Genomic DNA, 22,926 nt, shown 5'->3' on the forward strand with positions numbered 1-22,926 from the left:
GGACCCTGCTCCCGGGTTTAGCACCTTCACCCCCAGCTCAGCTCTCCCTGTCATGCCGGGGTCCTAGGGGCTGCCCACGGGGCAGGAAGCCCGGGCACAAACCGCTGGCGTGGACACCAACACCGTTAGTAATGGGAGGCTTTTTATTTTATTTATTTTTGTGATGTGAATTGCTACAGCTCTGCTGCTGCCCATCCAACCCTCCCCGCCCCAGGGCTAAGCCCCAGCTCCCACGCTGCTGGGGACAGGCCAGCCAGGGAACAGAGACGCAATGCCACCACCCGCTGAGCCGACACGCTGCTGGGGCGCTCAGGGCCAGCCCCACACAAGGCACAAGGTCACTGTTGCTTTTTGGTGCAATCTGGGGGACCGGAACCCCCACGCTCTGGCTGGGGAATTGATCAGGCAGCAGAGCTGTTACAGCCAAACTCTGCTACTCAGACGTTTCTTTGTTTTCTCCCCACAGGACAAACCACGGCTAATACATAGCCCCAGGCAGCAGGACGTGGCCTGAGCCATGCCTGCTCTTCTGGATTCTGACCTACACAGAAAACCAAGTGTGGTACAGTTATGCAGCCCAAAAAACAAAGAAAAGGGAGAGAGGTGGCCAGGCTCAAGGCTAATAGGCATCACAGCCCTCCCCAGGCTGGTGCCTTCACATCCACCTACGTTGTGGCACGGGGACATAGGGAGCTGAGCACCACCCCTGGGGCTGAGCCCAGCTGCAGCTGGGACCAGCACAGCTGATGCTACATAGAGTTGGCTGAAGGTGCAAACTGTGCACATGGAGGGAATGAAGGGCACTGCAATACCAGGGCGCTTGCTTTTCACCATCCCAGACCACAGCAGCACCAGAAATGTGTGGCTGCAAGAAGCAGGGGGCTAACCAGGTTGATTGAGCAGTGTCCTCAACCTACAAAGCTACATGACAGCTCGTGCCTGCTGCCAGCAAGTGCAGCTGCCCTGTCCCCCAAGGAGACTGCTTCCATACTCAGGGGGACTACATCTGTCCAGTGCACGAGAGGACCCGAAGTGGGCAGAGCTTCTCCAGCACAGGCCATGGAGGAGAGCACAGTTCAGCCTTCGCTTCAAGCAGCTGCTCCCGTAATCTGCTCAGCCCGATGAACACCTAACAGTTCACAGACTCGCCAGGCACAGAAAGTCCCATTTCTCCATGTTCAGTGTATGGAGGGGTCACTGGCTCCTGCAAGGTGACCCACTGAGGTAAGGATGAGAGGTTTGCTGTGGAAAGCACATCCCTGCAGTTACAGTGGGGTGACGGACAACAGGGCTTTGGAGGCAGTTGAGGGATTGTTAAGTTACACACACACACACTCACACACAGATACACACAAGTTCTTCTGTAAACCAGACTCCAGAAGATCCCACAGATCCTCAGCTGATCCCACAGCCAGCGCTGGATGTGGCATCCTTACATGTTCCCACGGTATGTGATGTTGGTGAAGGTAGACGTAGCCTCTTTATATAAAGGGTTGTGGCCCTGGAAAAAGAGCATCATCACTTTGTGCTTGGCATCAGCATTCATTCTACTTTACAGCTGGGGAAACTGAGGCACGATTCCAGCATTGAGTGGTGGATCCATGTCTCCACTCAAGGCTTTGGCTGTGCAGTTTAACAGCTCCCCATAAAGTTTCATGGGGGAGGGCAGAGAAAAGCTGCTGTGGAGGAGAGGAAAGGCAGTAGGAGCTCAGGAGCAGAGGCCCCCTGAAAGAGCCACCCCATTCCTTTCCTCTGGGGAGGTGGAGGAGAGATGGGGGACAGGCATCAGTGCTGTCCCAACCCCCCTCCCTCATACTCCGGATGCCTCAGACCTTCCAGCATCCCGTGGCAGGAGGGACCTTCTGCCTCACTCACGGGATGGAAACACTGGTGTAGACAGTGAGTAAGAGGGTCACACTGGTGACAAGTGCTTGTGATATGCTAGAGGTGGGAAAAGCATCTGGGACATCTGCTATTGCCTGTGCACAGCCCCTGGGACTGCAGCAGTCTCGGGGAGGGGGTGTCCAGGCTGGCAGTGTCATCCCGAGTCCTGCCTGTGACACACTGCCGTGCTTCAGAGAGGGGTGGGACAAGCTGGTCCCTAAGGACCATGACCTGGGACTACAGACAGCAACTGGGCTGTTGTGCTGGGAGCGCTGGGATCTGGATCCACTCAGCCCAGGGGCTGTGGGATTCAGGGATTCCTGCCTAGCACACCCAATCCGCTGGCCCTCACCGTGTCCCACTTGGCCCTGGCCTTCTCCTCCTCGAAGCGGGCAAACTCCCGGCGGTCATGGATGGTGATGAGGAGCTTCCAGATGAGCAGGGCAGCAAGGCCAATGAGCAGGATGGCACCTGTCACTGACAGCAGGACCACCAGGATGTCCGGCCCCTTTGGGCAGTCTGGAGGGAGAAAGGCAGGGTTGGGGGGGCTTAGCTCCCACAGGAAAATTAAAAGCAGCTTTGGGGCTGCCTGGCCATGGGTACATGGAGCTCCTCTGGTCTTGGGAGGGCTTCATCCTCCCCAGTTAGGAAGCAGGAGCCTCCACCCTTGAGCACAGCAGGCTCTATAAAGGAGGACCCCATCCATGGGGTGCCTGTGCTGAGATCCTCAAGCTCCTGTCCGTAGGGCAGGGGTCTGCACCCAAGCCTAGAGCAGTCCAGATCAGGGGCATCGCAGGTCCCATCCATGGTGGGTGATGACATCAGAGACCAAGTCCTTAGGCTGGTGGAAGTTCATCCCCAAGCCACCAGCCTGGCTGACACCCCACAGCACTCCCACTCTCTGGCTGTGTGTCAACACCATGCCAGCAAACCCGGGGCAGTGAGATCTGGTGTGAATCCCAGCACCCACCCTGCTCCCCCACACGCTCCCCAGGGCCATGCGGCCACCCTCGCCTGCCTCTCCTCTCCAGAGGTGGGGTGGGGAGGCGGGCTGCAGCCCTGCTGATGGCAGGCAGTTCTAAAGAGAGAAAGCAGCTGCCCTCATGGCCCTGCTTTCGAAGAATCTGTGGCCATGCAGCCCCTGGCTCAGCTGGAAGTTAGACCCTGAAGTTGCTGGAGACCCCAGGGCTGCTCTGCATGGTGGGGGGCTGCCATATCCCAGCCCTGAGCTGCAACCATAGCATTGCTACTGCCTGGCTAACAGGAGCCAGCTTTTATCTGCTTCTCAAGAAAAGTCACACCCATAGAGTCAGAGACAGGATCAGGGCAGTGGGAAGGTTGAGCCCCCATCCTTGGCCTCAACATGGGGGGTGAAATAACGGCAACGCAGTGGGGAAACGTGAGACAGGCAGGAAATCGCCACGCAGGGAACAAAGCAGCTCTAATCCCTCTCAGCCCCTGACCACGGTGCCCCGTGAACCTGGTGGCGGTGAGAGTTACAAAAGGGGCAAAATCCCCCCGTTTAGCATAGAAACCCATCGTGGCACGCTCTGCGCCCACCCAGCCCAACTGCAGCAGCTGGGTCTTACCTCGGTCCTCAATAACATAGAGGATGGACTTGCCACTGGAGTCCTCATAGTACTGGAACCGCACAACGCAGTCGTCCTCGTCCTTGTAGGTACAGTTCACGGCATCCTTGCCCCTGTCACCTGCCAGAGAGAGAGGCTCAGAGCCCCCTGTGCCAGGGGGATCCACACGTGGAGGGAAACCAAACAGCGTACATGGCCCACTAGATTTCCACATTTAGGGCAAGGGTTTGAGTTTCTTACCCAGTTCCTGCACCGTCTCGATCTCATCGCGGCACATGCGGCTGCAGGTCTGCTGCTCCACCAGCACTCCTCGCTCAAACTTTTTGCACTCCACACACTCCCTGAGGAAGAGGAGGGAGGTACCGTGAGCTCCTCCATGCTCTCCCCAGGGGACCGTCACACCTTTCCTTCTCAGACTGCAGAAATTGCTGAAATTCCAACCCAACCAGGCTCCAGCTGGTGAGAGCTCCCGCCGCCACTGCGGCCAGCTCCCTGATGGGATATGACCCATCCCAGCTCTCTGCCAGCTCCCAGATAGGGTACGACCCGTCCCAGCTCTCTGCCCTCTCTCACTTTTTGATGGTGCAGGCATCCGGGCACGTGGGACACTTCTCGCAGGTGTCGCCGTAGGAGCCAGGCTGCGTACAGTCACACTTGCCGCAGACGCAGGAGCCGTGGCCGCTGCACACCAGCCCGTTGCTGGACATGCATGTGTCAGTGCGGGTGGTGCAGTTGCAGTAGTCACCGGTCCAGTCTGAGTCGCACAGACAGTCCCCGCAGCTGCACTGCCCGTGGCCTGGGGACAACCCAGAGGGTATCAGGACCCTCAAGTGTCCCCATAGATCCCATATCACCCATATGGGATGCCCATGTACCCGGAGTGGCAGCTCCACCTCCATGGGCACAGCAAAGCAGACCAGCCGCCCAGGACAACCCCATTCCACTGCCCTTGGGGTGGGACACACAGCAGCTCACATGAAACTTCAGCCTTTCTCATGTTCCCAACACTCCTGTTATTCCCCCTTATTCAAGAAAAAAAATGCTAAGTCTCAGGCTAAGCTGCCCCAGCTGTGGCAGGTTGGCAGAAGCAGCTGGAGATGCTCAATCAGATCCATCTCTGAGCTAGTCAAGCTTTGGCTTTTAATTTCAGATTGAGTCAGGACATCTGGTCAAAACCCCCAAATCCCACTCACTTCCCAGCCCCAGACCGGGTAGAGGAAGCTGATTGCCGGGAAAAACCCAACAAGCTCTGCACGCTTGCCGAAACTGGTTTAATCAGACAGACAGATATGCTCAGATCCTGCCAAAGCCTGGAGCTATTTGGATTGTGGTTTGATTTCGGCTCAGAGATAAGGCACAGTAAGCAGTGGAAACACCATGGAGCTGACACATGCTGACCCGTCCCAAGCCCTGAGCACACCAGGGCACATTGGGAATGCTGCTCCTGCTGAGGGTTCAACTGGGCACCATCCCCACCGTGGTCTTGGAGGCACTGGCATGAGAAATAAATGCGTAACCCCATTAATGAGGAACTAGGGCTGAATCACGTGAAAATAGTGCCACACTGGGTGACAAGGCATGGAAACAGACAGGGAGGCTGGGGAGAAGTGGCTCAGTGGGACAGGATTGATTCCAATAGGGTCAGACAGGTTAATTAACAGCTTACCCAGGCTGGAGGCAGTGCTTCATCATCACCCTTTGCCAGTCAGCTGGCAGCCCTTGTGTAAACAGGCAGCAGGAGTAGGGACAGGCACCCAGCTCACTGGGGCACTGACTGTTCAGCATGGGGAAACCCCAGCATCTCCACCTCCCTCTATCAACAGGCTGTTAAGATAAAGGATCAATCCCAGCAGCAGAGAGGCAGCTGTGAGCCATGAAGTTGGGCTGAGGGGCAGGTGGGGTCCCAAAAACTCAATTTGGGAGCATTGGGGAGCAGGAACTGGTGTCATCTGGCCAGCAGGTTTCATCTCACCTGCTTGGTTCCAGCAGAGTGGGATCAGCTTTGGCCACTGACATTTTCCTGGAGATTTTTTTGGCTTGCAGCATGAAAGCGGTGGCTTTTTTTGTCACTGTGTTAGCAGCCACCTCGCCTGGGCTCACGGAGGGAGGCTGGGGATAAGAAAAGGGGTGGCTACCCCTCTCTTGTTCCCCTCTTGAATCACTTTTGGGGATGCTCTGCCCCTGGAGGTAACATGCCACAGCTTCCTGACCCAGTCTCAGGCACTGCCAACCCTCTCACATCCTCTGAAAACCCAGGAGATGGGTCAGAGTGCTGGGGTTTGCTCAGATCTCCAGTGCTTACTGGAGACATGGGTGGGAGAAACCGTAGAGGCTTATTCCCAATGGGGAAGAGGCCCTGGCACATCAGGACATGTGAAACCACTCTTGGGACAGGTGTTTTGCAGAGAAGGGCTCCTTCCCTGGTTCCTGGCATGGGAAGAGTACCCAAGGACCTAGTCCTCTCTCCCAGTACTGGGAGCAGCAGCCAGGGCTGGAGCAGGAGAGTCTGGTAGCACATGGAAGAGATGAATAGTCAGGAGGGGCGATGCTGTAAGGCCAGCAAGGGGGGGAGGGATTTGCTTCCTCAATGTTTTTGTCAAGGGGAGTCTTCAAGAACCAGGTAGAGGATAAAAATTGCCTCTCCCCAGCCCTTTCCCTCCTCCCTGGGTTTCCTTCTGCAAAGCAACACCTCTGATGTGTCAGGGGCTGCAATTCAAGCAGGGTCTGGCTGATCCCTGCCCCGCACACCCCAGAGCTGCTTCCCAGGGTGCCCACCAGCCAGCCCAGTGGGACTCCTGAGTCTAAGCAGGGACTGAGGTCTGCTTTTAATCCTTGAAGCCCATCACACTGCCATGGCTCTTGGGCACAGAAGGTGATACCAGCTGCCAAAAAGGGATTAATTCTCCCTGGCATCACTTCAGACCTATGACTGGTCCAGGGAGAGCCATGGCTGGGCAAGCCAGAGATGGGGACAATGCATGGGACAAGTCCCAGAAGAGCTGGTCTCCCTTGTCCATGAACTCAGGCAGCATAAACACCCTGAGCTGCTTCCTCTCCGAGCCCAGCACTCACCTGAGCACATTTGGCCCTTGAAGCGGACACAGGAGAAGTCATCACATTCGCAGTATTTGCCTGTCACCTTCCCAAAATCACTGCTGTGACACACGCACTGCCCGCAGATGCACTCGCCACGCTGGCTGCAGAGGGGCTGGCCTGGCTTGGGGCTGCAGTTGTCCTGCTGCGAGGGGTTGTACTCCTCCTCCGAGCACTCGCAGTGCGAGCCCAGGCGCCCGGGGTTGCAGCGGCACACGCCGCACTCCAGCGTGCCATTGCCTTGGCTGCAGAATGAGCTGTTGGCCTTGGCTTGGCTCTCACAGGAGCAGTCACAGTCAAAGTTCACCACCACTGTCAGGCTGTCCTTGAAGCCCACAGGTTTGATGGTGAAGGATTTCTGCCGCTCCCGTGGGCATCCCCGCACCTTGGCCTCAATGCTGAAGCTCACCTGGAGGGCAGAGGGGTGCGTCCGGGTGTCAGTACCACCAGGATGGTATTGGGTACCCATTCCAGTGCATGCCCAAGCTTAAGGAGCCCAGAAATGGGACCTACCAGGTCTCTTTGGGCTTTTCAAAGCTGTCCCAGCACAGTTTGGGCCAGGGCACATTCCTGCCGCAGTAATCAGGCTAAATCCCACGCACTCTGGCCAGCACTCTGGGCCGAGCAAAACGACCACAGAGTTTCCAAAAAACCCATTTTCCTCCTTGCACCCACCCAGCTGGACCCGTCTCTCCACTGCAAAGATTACAGGGTCTGTGTCACCCAGGAGGTGGTGGGGCAAGCAGACAGTGCTGGTGGGGAGCATCAGACAAGCTGGCAGTGCTGCTACATAAAGGGGAAAAACCCCCAAGCCCATGAACAGGATTCTCACCGTGTCCCCAATCTTGAGTCCCATGCAAGACTTGAGCCCAGGGATGACCTCATCGTTGAGGCAGGTGGCATTGAAGGCCAGGGAGAGCTCTTCAGGGAGGTCGCGCACCTCCAGCTCCACCTTGGAACGGATTTTCTAGGAGAGGAGAGGGGAACGATGAAGACAACAGCACAGGCTGGACAGGGCTCAGTCCTGGGGAGGGGTTCCCCTGAGCACCACAGTGATGTTCCCACACACATGGGAAAGGAGCTAAGTGCCCAGAGTCTTCCTCAGGACTCGGCTACATCATTCCCTACAGGCAAGTGCCTTCAAGGGTGGGAAGAGGCAGGCAGTGAACACAGTGACCTCCCTTCCCTGGGGTCCTCACATGTGTGGGTGGAGGTAGATGCTCACAGCTGGTCCAAGGACAATGCTCAGGGCTGGGGGAGTTGCCAAATCTGTATGGGCTATTTGCATTATGAAGCAGTGGCTATTTTGGGAGGGAGAGAGGTGTTGTTGGGCCATTGCACTGCACACTCACCCCATAAGAGTCCACTATGAGCTGCAGGACATTGCTGGAGTCTCTGGACAAGGTGCCAACGGTGGTGCCTGGGATCAGCTCACTGTAGTTCTGGAGAAATATCATAAGCATGGTCTGCTCATCACAGGTGAATGTGCCACAGCGGGGACAAACCCTGTCCAGGCACACGGGAGCTTCCCAAGGAGCTTTGACAGCACAGGAGACCACCAAGCTATGTGCAGTCACTCAAGGTAAGCTGCAAAGGGTGGTCCTCAGGACCCACCAGACCCCCAAGAAGGTGGCTTTTCACAGCAACTGTTACCTGGTAGAGGCCAACAACCGTATCTGTCACAGCAAAGATCAAGTTGATGTTCTTCTGTGATAGTTTCTCAGTCATCAGACCCAGAGAGGGATAGTCCTGGGGAAGAAGAGAGGCTATACCCTTGGAACATGTACCCCAGTCACCACCCTGGTCCTCATCATGCCCTCCAACCAGGGCTGGACCAACTTTCCAATCCCATGGGGACCCTCAACAGGAACTCTGGGCTCCACAACCCCACACATGCGTCAGGATTTACCAATGTGGTAGAGGCAGAGTAGAAGTTATCCTTGTCAATGTGGCACTGGGCATCGTTGGGCTGCACGATGCCAGCCAGCCTGCCATCCAGTGCAATGTGGGTCTTGGCATCCGTGGTGAAGACGAGTAGGTGGGAAGCATCGTTCCTCCATCCGATTTTCTCCTGCAGTGAAAGGCAGCTCCCAGTGGTGTGGCATCATGTGCTGAGGACAGCCCTGTGTGCCAGCACCCCACTGCTGCCTTCACTGCCACCCTGGGTCATGGTTTGGCCATAGGGACCAACCTGTCACTGCAGCGGGAACCAAGGACAATCGCTCTCCCAGGGAAGTGCTGGGGGGGGTGTGTGTGCGTGGGCCATGGAGCCTGGCAGGTGGGCATGGGCTGCTTGCAAAGGCAAAAGACAGGTTTTAACTTGCCAGAGCATTAATTGAGGTTGCTAATAACTGAAGGATGCAACCCATCTCATCTCCAGCAAGGACAGGAGATGTCTCTTCTGGGCCAGTTACTGCAGGGCTGATATGGGATCATCATCAGTCCCCAAGCACTTGCTCTGCTCCTCTCTCCTCCCAGGAAACCACACAAGGGTCCTGCTCTTCCCTTGCCTCAGCTATTGACCTAGTAACGTCCTTGTTGAATGTTTACCCTGTCTGGATCTCATCCCCACAGCAGCTCCACAGGGCTTACGGTCCTGTCCTAGTGGGGCTGGGTGGTCCCTGCCAACCCACCAGGGCCAGCCTGACAGCCTTCTCCTGGCCCCAGCCAGGCCTTCTTGCCCCTTACATCACACACAGTGGCCTGGATGATGGCGTCGAAGCCGCCCTCAGGCGCGTCACGGTTCCGTGAGACATTTTGTTTCTGCACCTCCTCGTTGAAGCGGGTCACCTCATCCGTGAGTGACAAGACGTGTTTGTAGCCAAACATGGGCAGACAGGTTTCCCCGATCCTGTGGGACAAAAACAGTCAGGGCATGAGGCTCACAGGGCTCTTCCAGCTCCCATCCCCACCCTGCAGCCAACCCAAATCCCATGGTCCTGCCTGGGATGTGCTGGAGGGACCCAACCACCCCAAGAGCCTGAGGCTGGTGAAAGACCTTTTAAAAATCAATCACATGTTCTAGAGGTGCTGGGCTCAGGTCAGCTCCCAGCCTCTGTCCTGCTGAGATTTTTAGGAGTTACTTTCTTTGAGCCTCAACATCCCTCCTGAAAAAAAATGATGTATAATTGTTTGTTTCCTTAAGAGTGACAAGGATACTTTTAGTTTAGACCTGCTCCTCCTCCCTGCACCAGCAGTGCAGCAAGGTTTAAACCCTGCCCAAAGTCAGGTGCCCAACTCCCTGCTGAAATCCATTGCTACGGATTTCCAGCCACATTCCAGTGATGTTCCATTAACTTCTGATCCTTACAGGACACCCTCAGCCTGGGACTTACTCATAGCAAGGGTTTGCGATGGCTTGAGGAGGAGAGATATACATATAGGGGGAAATGGGCTTGTCCACAAAGGCTCCAAAGCCAATGCGTAGGTTGCTGGTGAGCTTGCGCATCTCGCTGGCCAGCTTGGTACCCAGGTACTGGATGTTCCTCAGATCATCCTTCATGGAGTTGGACAGGTCCATCAGGTAGTAGATGTCCACAGGGTAGTCTTCCACTTGACGCACTTGGACACGAAAAATCTGGGAGTCATCTGTAACATGACAGGGCAACAGAGTGAGAGATTCTCCCCTGGGAGGAGCAAAGGGGGCTCATCTCAGGGCTAGGGAGAAAGTCAGCCTATGGGGTCAGCAGGAACCCAAGGAGATGGATTAAAGGTGCTGGGAGGAGACTATCACAGTTAAACAGACACAAAAAGACAAAGCCCTTATGGCAGGGTGCCTGCATGGGAGATATGCTGTGCACCCCTTGGAGGTGGCAAGTGTGGCTTATGGTTCCTGTTCTCCAAACCTCTCATTACCAGGAGATTAGCAGATCCTCCTGCTCAGAGCTGACCCCCCGCAAGCTGTCCTGCACTAACAGTGTTACCAACACATGCTGGATGGAGCAAGTGAAACCTAGTGTACGGGCAGCAGGTCTTGCAGGGATTACCGGGGGCTGCATAGCTGCTTCAGGCTTCTCTGGGTTCCTGAGGCCCCTGAACATCTCCCAGGGCCTCCCCCATCCCTATTCCTTCCCTCTCCTCTTGGCTCCTTCCAGTCCCTTCTGGGAAATTTTTGGTGAAACATTTTCCATTGAAACAAAAACCTCCTTAGACAGAACATTCTGGGGAACAGGCCAGTTTTGATGACTTTTGTACTTAAAAAAAAAAGCACTGAAAACACTTTGGGTTGACCTTTTCTTTCTGCTTTTTAAGAGACAAAGGTTCTTTCTTGCTGTTCTTTGAACTGTAAGCTGGGGCACAGCTGCAGCCTTCTCAGAACACCTCAAATGTTGAGGAAAAAAGCTTTAATTGAGCTTAAATTGTTATTGTTTTCATATTTCCTTCTAAAACTGCATGTCAGAGTCTGACTTTCTGTCTGGAGAAAGTTTCAAAATCTACAAGACCCCAAAGAGCTCCATCCCCCCTGCAGCTGCACCACTGGAGCACCACCACATTGTCAAGGGTCCCAACTTTGTGCTCAGAGGACATCTGTTTCTCCTTGTTGAGCTCAAACCACGAGGACTCTGAGCTTGTGGGACACGAGCTGTGACCTGTCCTTCAGCAGTTGGTCTTGATTCATGAGTCAAGGCAGATGACTCATGCCAAGCTTTGTAGGTTGGGCAGAGATGATATCAACCGGGGTTTGCTTTTACTGCTTCCAAGGAACAGTAACTTAATGACACTGCACACTGCCCCTGTTCCTCTCCAGAGCAGCACACCTAGCTGCCTCCTGCCAAATACCTTCAGACCTAAATAGAGGAATGGCTATGCAGCAGCTATGTGTCCCCATTGCACAGGAATGCTTCAGACTACTGTCATTCAGACAAGTCAGGACTCCTCTTGCCCAGGCCCAGGGATGTGAACAGCATGCCACGTGCTATCAGCCACTGATATCTGGCCCCAGGCCTTTAACGAGCACAAGGAACCAAAATTTGTTCCTGCCAAGACTGGAATAGTCATCATGAGTGGATGGCCGGGGACAGGCTATGCACAGTGCAGAGCACAGCCACGGTGACACCACCATTCACTCCCTGTTCCCCAACTGGTTTTGTGACCTTGGGCAAGTGATGCCCATTAGTTTTGCCTCCTGCCTGGCATCACTTGAAACTCCTCAATACTGGCAAATGACCATAACAGTTAATTGGCTCCAACCTGCCTGGCTGAAACGAGCCTGGGAAATTACAGGAGCCTGTTGGCAGTCCAACCCTGCCAGCTGCTTTGCGGCTTGTTAGACAAGCTGACTTCTACTAAAGCATTCAGAGTACAGGAGCAGTGGCTAAGGTCTAAATGACTTTATAAAATGAGCCCGTGCTTTGTTGAAGTCGCATCCCATCCTGCCCCTTGGGGTACCACGGGATTAAGGCAAGAGACTGAACTGCAGAATGCAGCTTGCAGACAGCCTGGCTGCCCATCAGCGGTGTTCCCACAGTGTTTGACGCAGCCCTTGGCCTTGCTTCCAGTGGACGTGAGAAAGCCTTGGCCAGCAAGGCAGAGTGATAGTTCACTCATTGCTTGAGCCCTTTGGGTTATTCCCACTGTACTTCCCCTTCCCACAGCAGTTTGGGGGCTCTTACCCGGCCTCAGGTTCAGTTGTATTTTCTGGGGGCTCATCTGTGTGGTGGTGGAGCTCCCTGAGCCCTTGTCACTGAGGGGTTGGTCCTCCAGGATGGTTACGGTGCTGGTGGGAAACTCAATATATTCCTGCCTGCAACTTTTTTGCAGGTTTGCAAGCAGGTCACAGCGAGGGGATGATTGCATCTGTGGGAGAGGGACACGGTCAGGAGCCAGTTCCCCCAGAAAGAAATCTGGGTTATCCCAGGAGAAGGATGGAGGGCCCCCTTTTCCCTGGAGACCCCCCTGCTTTATCACACCTACTGCAAGACCAGGCTAAGAGGCTTTTTGGGGCACACAGTCTCTGCTCAAGGGAGGTAGCAGACAGGGGATCCAGGATCAGCAAGTCCTGCTGGGGTTCAGAGCAGGTTTTGGTCTGCTGTGCTCCACATGGAAGCTCAAGAACCCCTACCAAGACAGAGCAATGGATAACACATCCCTGCCAAACCCCTTCCCGACTCCTAGCAGCTGGAGCCTCAGGTTTGGTTTTTGGCAAAGCTAAAAGGAGAGCCCATGTATGTTAGATAGCTAGGAGAGGGTGAGGTGGGATGTGAACATGGTAGGCTGGGGGTGAAGGGTAGAGTCTGGGCTCTTTTTATTATTTTATAAACTTTGGCAAAATACAAGCCACCTTTTCCCTCCCCATTTTCTCAACACATGCTCTTAGAAATCTCGCTGTGAGCAAGGAACAACCCTGCTGCGGATGAGCCTGTCGCACACAGTGGCACTCGGTTCCTGTCCAAGAATGGTTCAGGCTTATCTCTAGCTCTCCAGCTTCCTGCCAGATGGAGCCAGCCGGGGGAAAGGAGAACCAAAAAAGGAGTGAAAGAGCAATGGGGCTGTGGATGAAGCTGTCATTTGCCTGTCAGGGCCAGGAAGCTCAAACTGTGGAGTCATGGTGGGGCTTTAGCCCCATCCCTCTTTTCCTAGAAAGCTCCCAGCTGCTCACCCTTATCACGGCACATTCAGAAGGGCTCTCATCACTTTGGTTTCTCATAAAGACAAATATGGGAAGAATTTGTTTCACAGCCCAACACTGCCAGGATCTGCCGCTGCACATTCCCAGCAGGGCAGCGGCCACCCTCCCCTCCAAGCATTTTCCTCTATCTCCCACCTACAGCTCAAACCTTTCTACATTCAAAGTCTTGCAGCAGACCAGCACAGCCTTTACCTGCAGCAAAGCAGGGTGGCACAAGTCCTGGTGCAGCTGGTTCAGCTCCCTCCCTGCTCCTCAGAGGCTGGACCCAACACTGCAGCCTCCCAGTACTGGAGAGGTTCCCCATCCAGGATATCAGTTCCTCCAGGTTCAGGCTGGTTGAACCCAGGAATGAATTTGCACATTTTAAGCAAACAAGTGGAAAAGTGCAAACGGTGTCAGGCGGCCCTGGCTGGCCCACAGCCTTCTGGAAACAGCAGCCAAGCGATAGCCAGAAAATACATCAGCAGGCGTGTTCCTCCCCCATGGCCTCCCGCTCCCACCCTCACTGCCTGGAGAGCGTGCTGTCTGTGAAGACATCCCTCTAAACTAGCTCCCTTGCACCCACCCTGCAGGCTTGTCCCACCGGGATCCCCACTGTGGGAAGAAGTGCCTGGTTTATTCCAGATCCCATCAATCATCACATACATTCCTGTGCTGGGCAGGGAAATCACTGGAAAGATACACAGGTGAAAAGCAGGCTTGGCAGACAGGTTTTTAACTGTGGCACTGGGTGATACCTGAGATCCAGAGGGATTCCCAGGCCCTCAAAGGACACATGACACCTTATGGGATTAATTGCATCATTCCCACTGCAAGATTTCCATGGAGAAGCTATTTAACCTTATGGCTACATCCTTCCCTTTTCCCTGGAGCCCTAAACATCACGACTGACTCAGGACTTACAGGAGCCTCCCCAGCAACAAAATTACTGCAGAAGGCAAAGGAAAAAAAATTACTGATGGGGCATTTGGCTACAAGGCCCTTGCAGCCCCCAGTCTATCCCCCCCCCCCCCCCCCCCCCCCCCCCCCCCCCAGGTCTCTGTAGACTTGCCCACAGCCCTTGGCTGAGATGCTCCCCAGCTCCACCTCCCCTTTGATCACCTCTGTCCTGCTGCAGGGAAGGAGCTTTCAGCTCAAGGTCCCTCCAGGACAGGAAACTTGATGAGTTTATCCCCTGACTGCTGTGAGTACAGGGTCAGGCAGAGCCATCTCCAACCCTGAGCTCCTCCCTGCTGGGCAGGGAGGCTATGGGAAGTCACACATCCCCACAGCATCTCCATTTTCATCTCACAGGCAACCACATACAGCATCAGCTCCTCTGCAGGAGAGCTCCTGGGAAGACCCAAAGAACAGATGCCTCTGCAGATTAAGCTAAAACTTTCCAGTAGGTTCTTTGAATTAAACCCTGGTCTAGCCTTGCCTCCATGCGAATCAGAGCAGGTGACATTTTAGGTGGATGAGACCCTTGAAGATCTGCCACAATAATCTCCACAGTGATTTTAGAGCCACTTCTCAATGTTAAGACTTGGCCGACTTTTCCAAAAGGAAAAGTGAGTGGATAGGCACATCTTTGTTGGTAGGAGTGGTCAAGGTCTCTGAAAAATAAATAAAATGCAATTCTCCTCTACATCAGCACCTGGTGGATCAGCGATCACAAGAAACTGCAACAAGATCCTTCTGTGCAAAGCCAGGATGGAGCAGGAGTAACTGATAACCCCTGGCTCCTGAGGAAGGCAGTGTGTGGGGGATAGGGCTGCAGTGGGGGCAAAAGGAGCACACATAAGGGCACTATCCCTTTAAAAGAAAAGGGGGGCACAGTATCAGAGACCTCCCCACCCCAGGGAAATTAAACAAACCCACAGAAAACACCCTCATTTGCTAAATTAAGACAATGTGGTCCAGATGTTGGAGGCAGAGTTACCAAGCAGAGCTTGCACAGCCTGGCTCTCCAGAGGCTGGTTGCTGGCAACAGAACAGCTCCCTCACTGCTTGTCACGTCCGTTCATGAGCACAACCCTGAGCAGCACTGGAAATATTTCCTTTTTTGGAAACCTTTGCTGATCTGGAGAAAAAGCCCAACCCCATCACAGCCCCCGCTGCAGCATCAAGACACCAGCCCGGCCCAGGAAGGCGGCTGGGAAGGAGGGAGCCCAGCCCAGCTGGCCATTCTCCCGCCAGAGAGGGGAGCGAGGCCCCTTATCACACTACAAGTTCAGCCACTCCTTGCGGGAGATAAAACGGGGCACAAACATCTTTATTCACACTGAGAGCCTCAGTGTCTGATGGGCACAGCAAGCAGAGGCATCCCTTCCAGATACACACTGACCCCAAAGCATCAAGCCATACAGACATAACCCAACAGCATTTTCCAGCTTGGATCACTTTTTCCCAGGTCTTTTCCCAGTCCTGGTGGGCACCATGGGCAGAGCCACAGCTGGAGGAAGCAGGGTTTCCCAGATGGAGAAGCAGAGAGCAAGAAAAATCTTGCCAGAAGGGGAAGCTCCTGGCTGCAAAGCCCCAAAGGAGATTTCATCACCTGTCCCCATCCCAGCCTCACCTTGTCTCAGTCCTGGTCTGCTCTCCCATCCCATCCTGCCAGGAAACTCCCTCCTCCTACCTCCCAGACAGACTAACCCCCAGGGCAGCATTTTTGGAGGGGAGCACAACAGAACTTCCAGGTTCTCACCTACCCAAACAGGGTGATTTTTAGAGCCACAGCTCAGCTCTTACATCCTAAGTAATCAAAGCCATGCCCCTTGTGTTCCTTCCCCCCTCTTTCCAATGAAAAAAAAAGGCTTTAAACCCAAACCCTAACTTCTAATCAGTATTTGCTCTTCCTCCCTCCAGGCCCCCTTTCCCTTTCCCGCCCTTGCAGCAATTAAGCTCTTTTAGAGAGTTACAATGGGTTTTCAAGAAGCAAACCAAAAGTAAACTAAGTTTTCAAATGTACATTTTTTTGAAAGACAAAGTGAATTCCAGGTGGAAACATCAGCATGTCCCAGCCAGCTCAATGTAGCCCCCACCAACAGACCCAGATAAGGGGCAGATTTTCAGAGCAAGTCAGGAACAGGCAGCTCAAGCCCCATGATATGTCTCAAGCCATGGTCAGAGCCAGATGCCACCAAGGAATGTGTTTAGACACAGTGGGAACAAGTACAGACCAAGCTTATGGCTGTAATACAGGAACCAGCATCCATCCCACAGTCCAAAGGGTCGTGCCTTCCTGCACATCCCCTGTCCTGCTCAGGGACACGCTTCAGCCCTGCTCAGCCTCTCCCTGCTCTTACCTCCATGGAGCACCAAGCACAGAGGGGGCTCACAGCCAGGCACTGCTTGCAGGAGTTCACCCCACGGGTGGTGCAGATGTTACCTCCTGAAACAGCAAAACAGAGAGCAGTTTCAGCCTGCAGAGCCCAAAATCCACACATGTGCTGAAGCATCAGTGCTCAGCCAGCAGCTTCATGAGCAGCTGCAGCCCCCATCTCAGCAGAGCTCTACTCTAACCCCTTTCCCAGCCCTAAATTCCAAGTACTGCCTCCTTGCCCCTTTTATAGCAATCTCCCCAGCCCAGTATCAGCTGGGCTTCATCCTGCCCAGGACTGAGCATCATTTCTCACCTGCCAGCTCCTTAAAGGGTCCCCCCACACCTGCAACATTGCACACATGTCGGAGTGAAGCCCCCGTCACTGGTAGGCGGGGTCATCTCCCCTTGTGCCTCCCTGCAGACATTTTGGGGTAGCGGGGAGGGAGAAGGGGTGAATTCCCAGTGGCACAGTGCAGTACCCACAGCCCTGCCAGCAGCCAGGGAACTGCTGCCTCTTCCCACCACCCCCGACCTAGCGTGGTCGGTGCTTTCTTTGCAGACGCTAAACTCGGTGGCTGGTCTTGGCTCAGGTTCAAACCTGGGGAAAGGGGGGGGAGGGAAAGGGCACAAGTCCAGAAACGTGCTAGCAGTGGTTTGCACCGATGCCCCAGGCCAAGGTTGGGCTCTGTCAGTGGAAGTGGCAGTGGGGACTTTGGGAGATGCGCGCTAGCACCAGTTGTGATGGTCAGAGGCCAGCAGGTCCGTGTGGGGGATTAAAAGGCCCCAAAATGCCCGCAGGGGCCCCAGGGCAGCGCCAGTGCCTGCCGGGGCAGAGTTGCTCCTCTGGCAGAGGCAGGACTCTGCGGCTCTGCGGTTCCCACTGCCAACAGCAGAAGTGGTGAGCAGCTGGGGGCATGCCTGTGGTGGTGTCACCCTCGGCTCTTCCTCCCTCCCAGGGCACAAGCGTCTCGGCAGAGTTGTAGGATTTCCTAGCAGAGCAGACCGCAGCCGTGTGCCTGCCTGGCTGGGGGAACGCTGCAGTCCGGGGAGCCTGGGGGGGTGATGCCATGGAGCAGCAGGTGCTAGGGTCTCCCCTTTGCCCCATGTCCCCCAGTCCCTGCCCAGAGCTCTCCCCAGCAACCACAGGCAGAAAAAGCGGCGTTTTCTGTAGCTGCAGGAAATGCAACACAAAGCAGAAAGAGGAAACAGTGAAACGATGTTGTCAGGTCTTTGGGCAGAACCACAGCAACAGCACTGTGCACTCATGTCTGCTGGCACGCAGCCTGGGAGCGCGACTGTGCGTGTGTGTGTGTGTGTGTGTGTGCACGCAGAGCGGCCATGCATGCAGCGTGTCGTGGATGTGCGTGTCTGTACGAGGGTGGTGTCGCAGGCTGAGCTGGACGTGCTGCGGCTGTCCCAAAGGCCAACGGCTGCTCGGGGATGTGCCCTGGGGCACCAGGGCTGGTGTGCCCCCTCGGACCTCTACCACCTGCACCCCCTGCTCATCCCTTGCAGGAGGACTAAACTAAAGGCTAAACCCCAACTGCCTGGCTCAGCACCAGTTTTGGGGTGGCATCTGCTCTTGGAGCTTTTGCTGTACACTACAATACCCGGCAGCAGCATGTGATGATGGGAAAGACTTTAAATTTAGCATTGCCCAAAAGAGCGACAGGTCGATCTCCAGTGCTTTCTGCACCAAGGCCACTTAGCAATGTGTTAACAGCAGTATTGCCTCCTGAGGCGGAGGAGTCCAGATAGCCGCGACTGAGTAGGGAGACGGCAAAGGGCTCTCGGAACACAGCAGCAGCACCAACAGTGCCGGCTCCCGCTTCTCATGCCTGCTCCTGCCGTGTCCATGTGAAATCCCTCCCGCCTTGCCAAGCGCCGGCGGCTGCAGCCCAGCGCTGGGGCACGTGCCTTGGATTTGCACTGTGCTGTGCAGCTGGGAGCCAGTTCTGGCGGAGCTGGCAGCGGCTCATCCCTCTGGGGAGGGCAGGGGAGACATTACCCTGGCAGCCTGGGCATGGGGACAGCCCTGGCATCTCGAGGTACTCAGGATTAAACTCTCAGAGCTGCTAACCGGGGGGGGGGGGGGGGGGGGGGGGGGGGGGGGGGGGCACATGCCTGAACATGGGAACAGCTTCCGAAACTGCAGGTCCCTGGGGGGTCCCGATGCTTTGATACCTGGACCAGCGCCACGGCCCCTCGGCTAGGGTCGGGGAGAGGCGCCAGGGAGCTGTCTGCCCCATGCCAGGAGTTTCACTGCTTTCCGCTCTCACGTCCCTCCCTGTAGTGACCGTGTCCAGCTGCTGACTCACAGCTGTGGTGGCTGCAGCACTGGCTGGGGCTGGGTTATAGCACCCGGTACCACCAGCAATGCTCCTGGCCCAGGCTCCTATTTAATGCCAGGATGTGAGATGCACTGGTCCAAATCCTCCCTCAAAGAGGTTTCCCTTGTGACTTGAGCCAAGTCCCTCAGCTGCCTCCTGCCTCAGTTTCCCCTGTGCAGTGTTAACTCCTGTCTCAGCGAGACCTGGCTACACTGACACACAATGTGGAGAATTTCCAAGCTCGCGTCTGCCAGCCGAGCCCCCCGGCTGCCTCCACTTTGCTTCCTCATGCCGCAAAAACTGACCTCTGGGGCACATGAGCCTCAGGACCATCCCTTTGGGCTGGAGAGCTCTTCTGCTCCCCAGCATTTGTACAAATTACCTCCTGCCTGTGCACAGCCTCTGAGCCCCAGTGGTTTCCTTTCCTCCCCACAGCCTAGGGGGCCCTTGATCTGGTGTTCCCCCTCCATGCTGGACATGTAAACCCAATTTTCTGGTTGGTTTTGGAACAAGGCCCACAAGCCAGGCTGTCCCCCCAGGCAGAGCAGTGGCCCCGTGGCTGGGAAGCAGCACGTGGGGTTAGGTGGAGCTGCAGCACAGAGGGTCCCTGCGGGACGGATGCTGCCATGCCCGAGGCTGCCCTGGGGTCTGCTGTCACAGCATGCCACCATGCTGTTGCTGACAGCGGTGGCTTTGCCCAGGGAGTCCCTGCAGGTGGGCACCTACCCCCTCAGGCTGCCTGAAGCCCCAGCCCGGGGTGTCTGCCCCAGACTCATCCAGCCCTGTGGGCTCCATCGCTCCATGACCAAGACACATGCTCGGGGATGGAGGACCCTTCCCCAACCTCCAGCACCATTGGGGCCATTCTTGGCTGCACTTAACACAGGGCTGGATAGAGTAGGGCTACCCCTTCCCCTGGGAAGGGGCTGAAATCCCCTGGGCACCAACGGTGATGAACAGAGAGCAGTTATCACCATCCAAACATGCGGCTCACCGCATGAGGGAGCCTCACCCCCCTCACTGCAGGGAAATGTCTCTATTTTGGCATTTCCAGCGCTGCTTGTGTGGCTGGACACAGGAGTGCAGTGTCGGGAGGGCTTTGCAGGACGGAGGAGGATGCTGCAGCTTGAGCCCTTTCAGGCTATGGCCCTGAGCACCCAGCAGCGCTTCCCAGGCTCAGGATGCTGCCTGGCTGTGAGCAGGTTAACAAGATTCTAGCACAACCTAAACTAAAAAATTCTGTGGGGTTTAGTTCCCTCTTTTTTTTTTTTTTTTTTTCATTTCTGGGGCTTATTTTTCTGGCCATAAAAACTAATAAGCTCAAGTATAGAAGCTGCATTTTTCTACTACAAAAGCAGCTTGTCTTATATAACCATCCAATCCTAAAGACTCACAGGCTTTAAAAAAAAAAAAAAAAAAAAGAAAAGAAAAAGAAATCCTGGCACATGAAATACAGGGAAATAGGAGATAAATTGAGCAACATGGGAACTACCTGCCTGGGGCTGCACAGCACTGCAGCCCCAAGCGAGGTGAAATGATGCACTTGAAATACCCCAGATACGCCAGATGTCTGCGGCCGAGCATCACTCTTCCCTGGGTGGAGCAAATTACTCAGTCCCCAATCTGCACTCCACGTAACCTCCTCTACTTACCGCATGAGCCAGCCATGCACTTTGGGGTTTTTTTCCCCCTTTGTCAATTTGAGCAAGAATATGCACATCAAAAACTTGATAAAGATAGTTTAGAAAACTTGATAAAGATCTCCTGCCCATGCCATCCTGGGGCTGTGTCTTTTCTCTGAACTTCTCCCTCTCTGCCAGCATCTTCCCAGAGAAGGGATGCCCCAAACTGAGCTCAGCTGATTATAGGCACTGAGACAGAGCAGCAGAGAAATCCCCTGCACAGCCCTAAACTGCAGCTCTATAAACTTAAACTTTTCCAGGGGTTATCCTGTATCCTGTACTGATGACAGGCAGCTCGCTCTAGCAGCAGATTGGAGCCTCAGGCTGCTCCTGGGAATTCACCAAAGTCTGGAATTCTTTAGACAGAACAATGTTGCCCCAAACCCCCTCGAGCCTGGCCTCAAAGACAATGGGGCTGATTTATAAACCGGGAGCTGAAAACACCGCACCATTTTGCAGTTGCAGGATTTACTCCGAGGCCCAGAAACATACCTGGGAAGGAGATAATGCTTTTCTAGGCTTCTTCACTGTGCTTCAGGCATTGGAAATTTTTTTAAAATACAAACTACATTTGTCCTGAAATCACCTGATGCTGGAGTTTTTAAAGAAAAGCACCGAAATAACATGAGAAAAAATAACACTAGACAGCAACGCTGACTTTAATACCCTCCATGCCCTTACAATGTGACTACCTGCCTTGCAAACTCACCCAGCGTATCTTTTGTTATTAAGCCCAAGTCATTCCCCAGTCCTTCCATAACAAACCAGTACCCAGAGCCAAACACAGTGTAGGTAGAGAATATACACTTGCTGCACTCAGTGCGAGAATAATGCACCAAACCATGTGTTGACCCTGTAACATCTTTTAGAAACTCTCCTGGCCCTGACCCAGCCAAAGCCCAGACGGCTTGAGCGGTGCTTTGTATTTGGGAACTGCGCCAGGAAATCGCAGACCCTGGGAATGCAGCAAGTCCTGGGATTTTGGGAAATAACAGGCAACATAATCACGAAATGACCTGGCTTTAAGCAAGTGACAGCGCTACAGGCTGTAAACCTACCCCAGCCGCCAGCAGCGCAGAGCATGAGGATCCCAACAGCCACGTAGAGTTTTCCCATCTTCTCCTCTGAGCCCTGAGCGTGGGGGGCTGCTCGGACCAGCCCCACCGTGAGCGATGGAGAGGAGCTCTGGGCTGGCCAGAGCATTTGAGCAGTCCAGGAGATGAATCATGAGTCTGGGTGTATGACACACATGGCGAGCGGGGCCGGACGGAGGAAACTGCGCTGGTTCGTCACTCAGTTTTGAGTCAGGGAGTGCCCCCGCCCGCTCTGCCTACAGCTCCTCAAGCTTTTTTTGCTCTCTCAGCTCAGGCAAGGACCTAATAAACCCTGACTGCAAGTACACACACTGGTGACCTACAGCCCCGGGGCTGGTAACAGGCTCTTTCCCATAGGCTCTTTCGCCTGGGTTTAATTCCTTGCAAAATCATCTTGCTTACTCCCTCCTTTTATTAACTCTTGCATGAAAGGCAGCCTAGGTTTTAAACTCAGTCTGAGCTGCCTCTGAGTTAAAGGATTTAAGAGGAAATAGAGCAAACACACAGAGACAGAAAAGTGTGGGTTCTCAGCCCCCCTCCCCAGAGCATTGGTGCAAATGGGAATATCTCTGCTGGAATGGAGCTGGGAGCTGAGACCCAGCCAGGAATTGGACCTGGTGAAACCAGCAGTTTGGGTATAAACCTGGACATCGCGAGGGAAGGGAAGTTCAGCTTTGGGTCAGATAATCTGAACCTGATTTTCTTCTCACTTGTATTGTTTTTTCCCCCTCTGTGTCCTCAGAAATTGTAAGCGAGTACAGGGAGTCGGATCTGCACAAGAATTGTCCCTGCTGAAACAACAGAGCTGCTTGTGGGTGCCTCCCAAAGGGGCTTTATAAACCTCTTGTTCCCCTGTGATAACAAGGTCCTTCTTGGAGATGGGGAAACTGAGGCACTCAAAATACAGGCTGGAGGGCACAAGGGGGAAAAGGGCTGTTTCCCTGGAGCCCAGGGCTACTCCCTCCCACCAGGTGACAGGGGCTGGGGACAGTAATGACACAACCCTGGGTCAGGATGATCCGACACACAGAAACGCCAGGCAGCAGAAAACGAGCTCGTGTGGGTGCTGAGAGCGGCAGCCGCAGCCTGGTGGTGCTGGAAGCTGCGGGGTGATGTGCGAGGTGCTGTACGAGAACCACGGCCCCATGCCGGGAGAGATGGGGACAACGGCGTCTGCCCCAGAGCCGTGCAGCTCTCAGCGAGAGATGATGGTGTTTGCGAGAGTGAAATGGAGATGGGGACTCAGCCCCAGGAGCCGGGGACTTTTCTCGGCTTTAAAAGAAATTTTGGTGCCTCTCCGCTTCCCCACGCAGTCCCACCGT

At 54.8% G+C, this 22,926-nt stretch overlaps 1 protein-coding gene across 1 annotated transcript; it reads right to left on the reverse strand.

Annotated features, from left to right (window-relative positions):
• Positions 1-125: 125 nt before the first annotated feature.
• ITGB3 (integrin subunit beta 3) lies at positions 126-21,957 on the reverse strand. The gene is made up of 15 exons (XM_075775248.1): positions 21,569-21,957; positions 16,482-16,567; positions 12,179-12,362; positions 9,902-10,154; positions 9,255-9,417; positions 8,476-8,637; positions 8,220-8,315; positions 7,919-8,008; positions 7,399-7,533; positions 6,546-6,975; positions 4,047-4,269; positions 3,714-3,814; positions 3,474-3,593; positions 2,237-2,403; positions 126-1,501 (listed from the first exon to the last, which is right to left on the reverse strand). Exons 1-15 carry the CDS (start codon positions 21,711-21,713, stop codon positions 1,433-1,435), a joined length of 2,424 nt encoding a protein of 807 aa, XP_075631363.1. The 5' UTR covers positions 21,714-21,957; the 3' UTR covers positions 126-1,432.
• Between the last annotated feature and the right edge of the window lie 969 nt (positions 21,958-22,926).

This window comes from Balearica regulorum, chromosome 24 (genome assembly GCF_011004875.1).
Source record: "Balearica regulorum gibbericeps isolate bBalReg1 chromosome 24, bBalReg1.pri, whole genome shotgun sequence".
NCBI classification, from domain to species: domain Eukaryota; kingdom Metazoa; phylum Chordata; class Aves; order Gruiformes; family Gruidae; genus Balearica; species Balearica regulorum.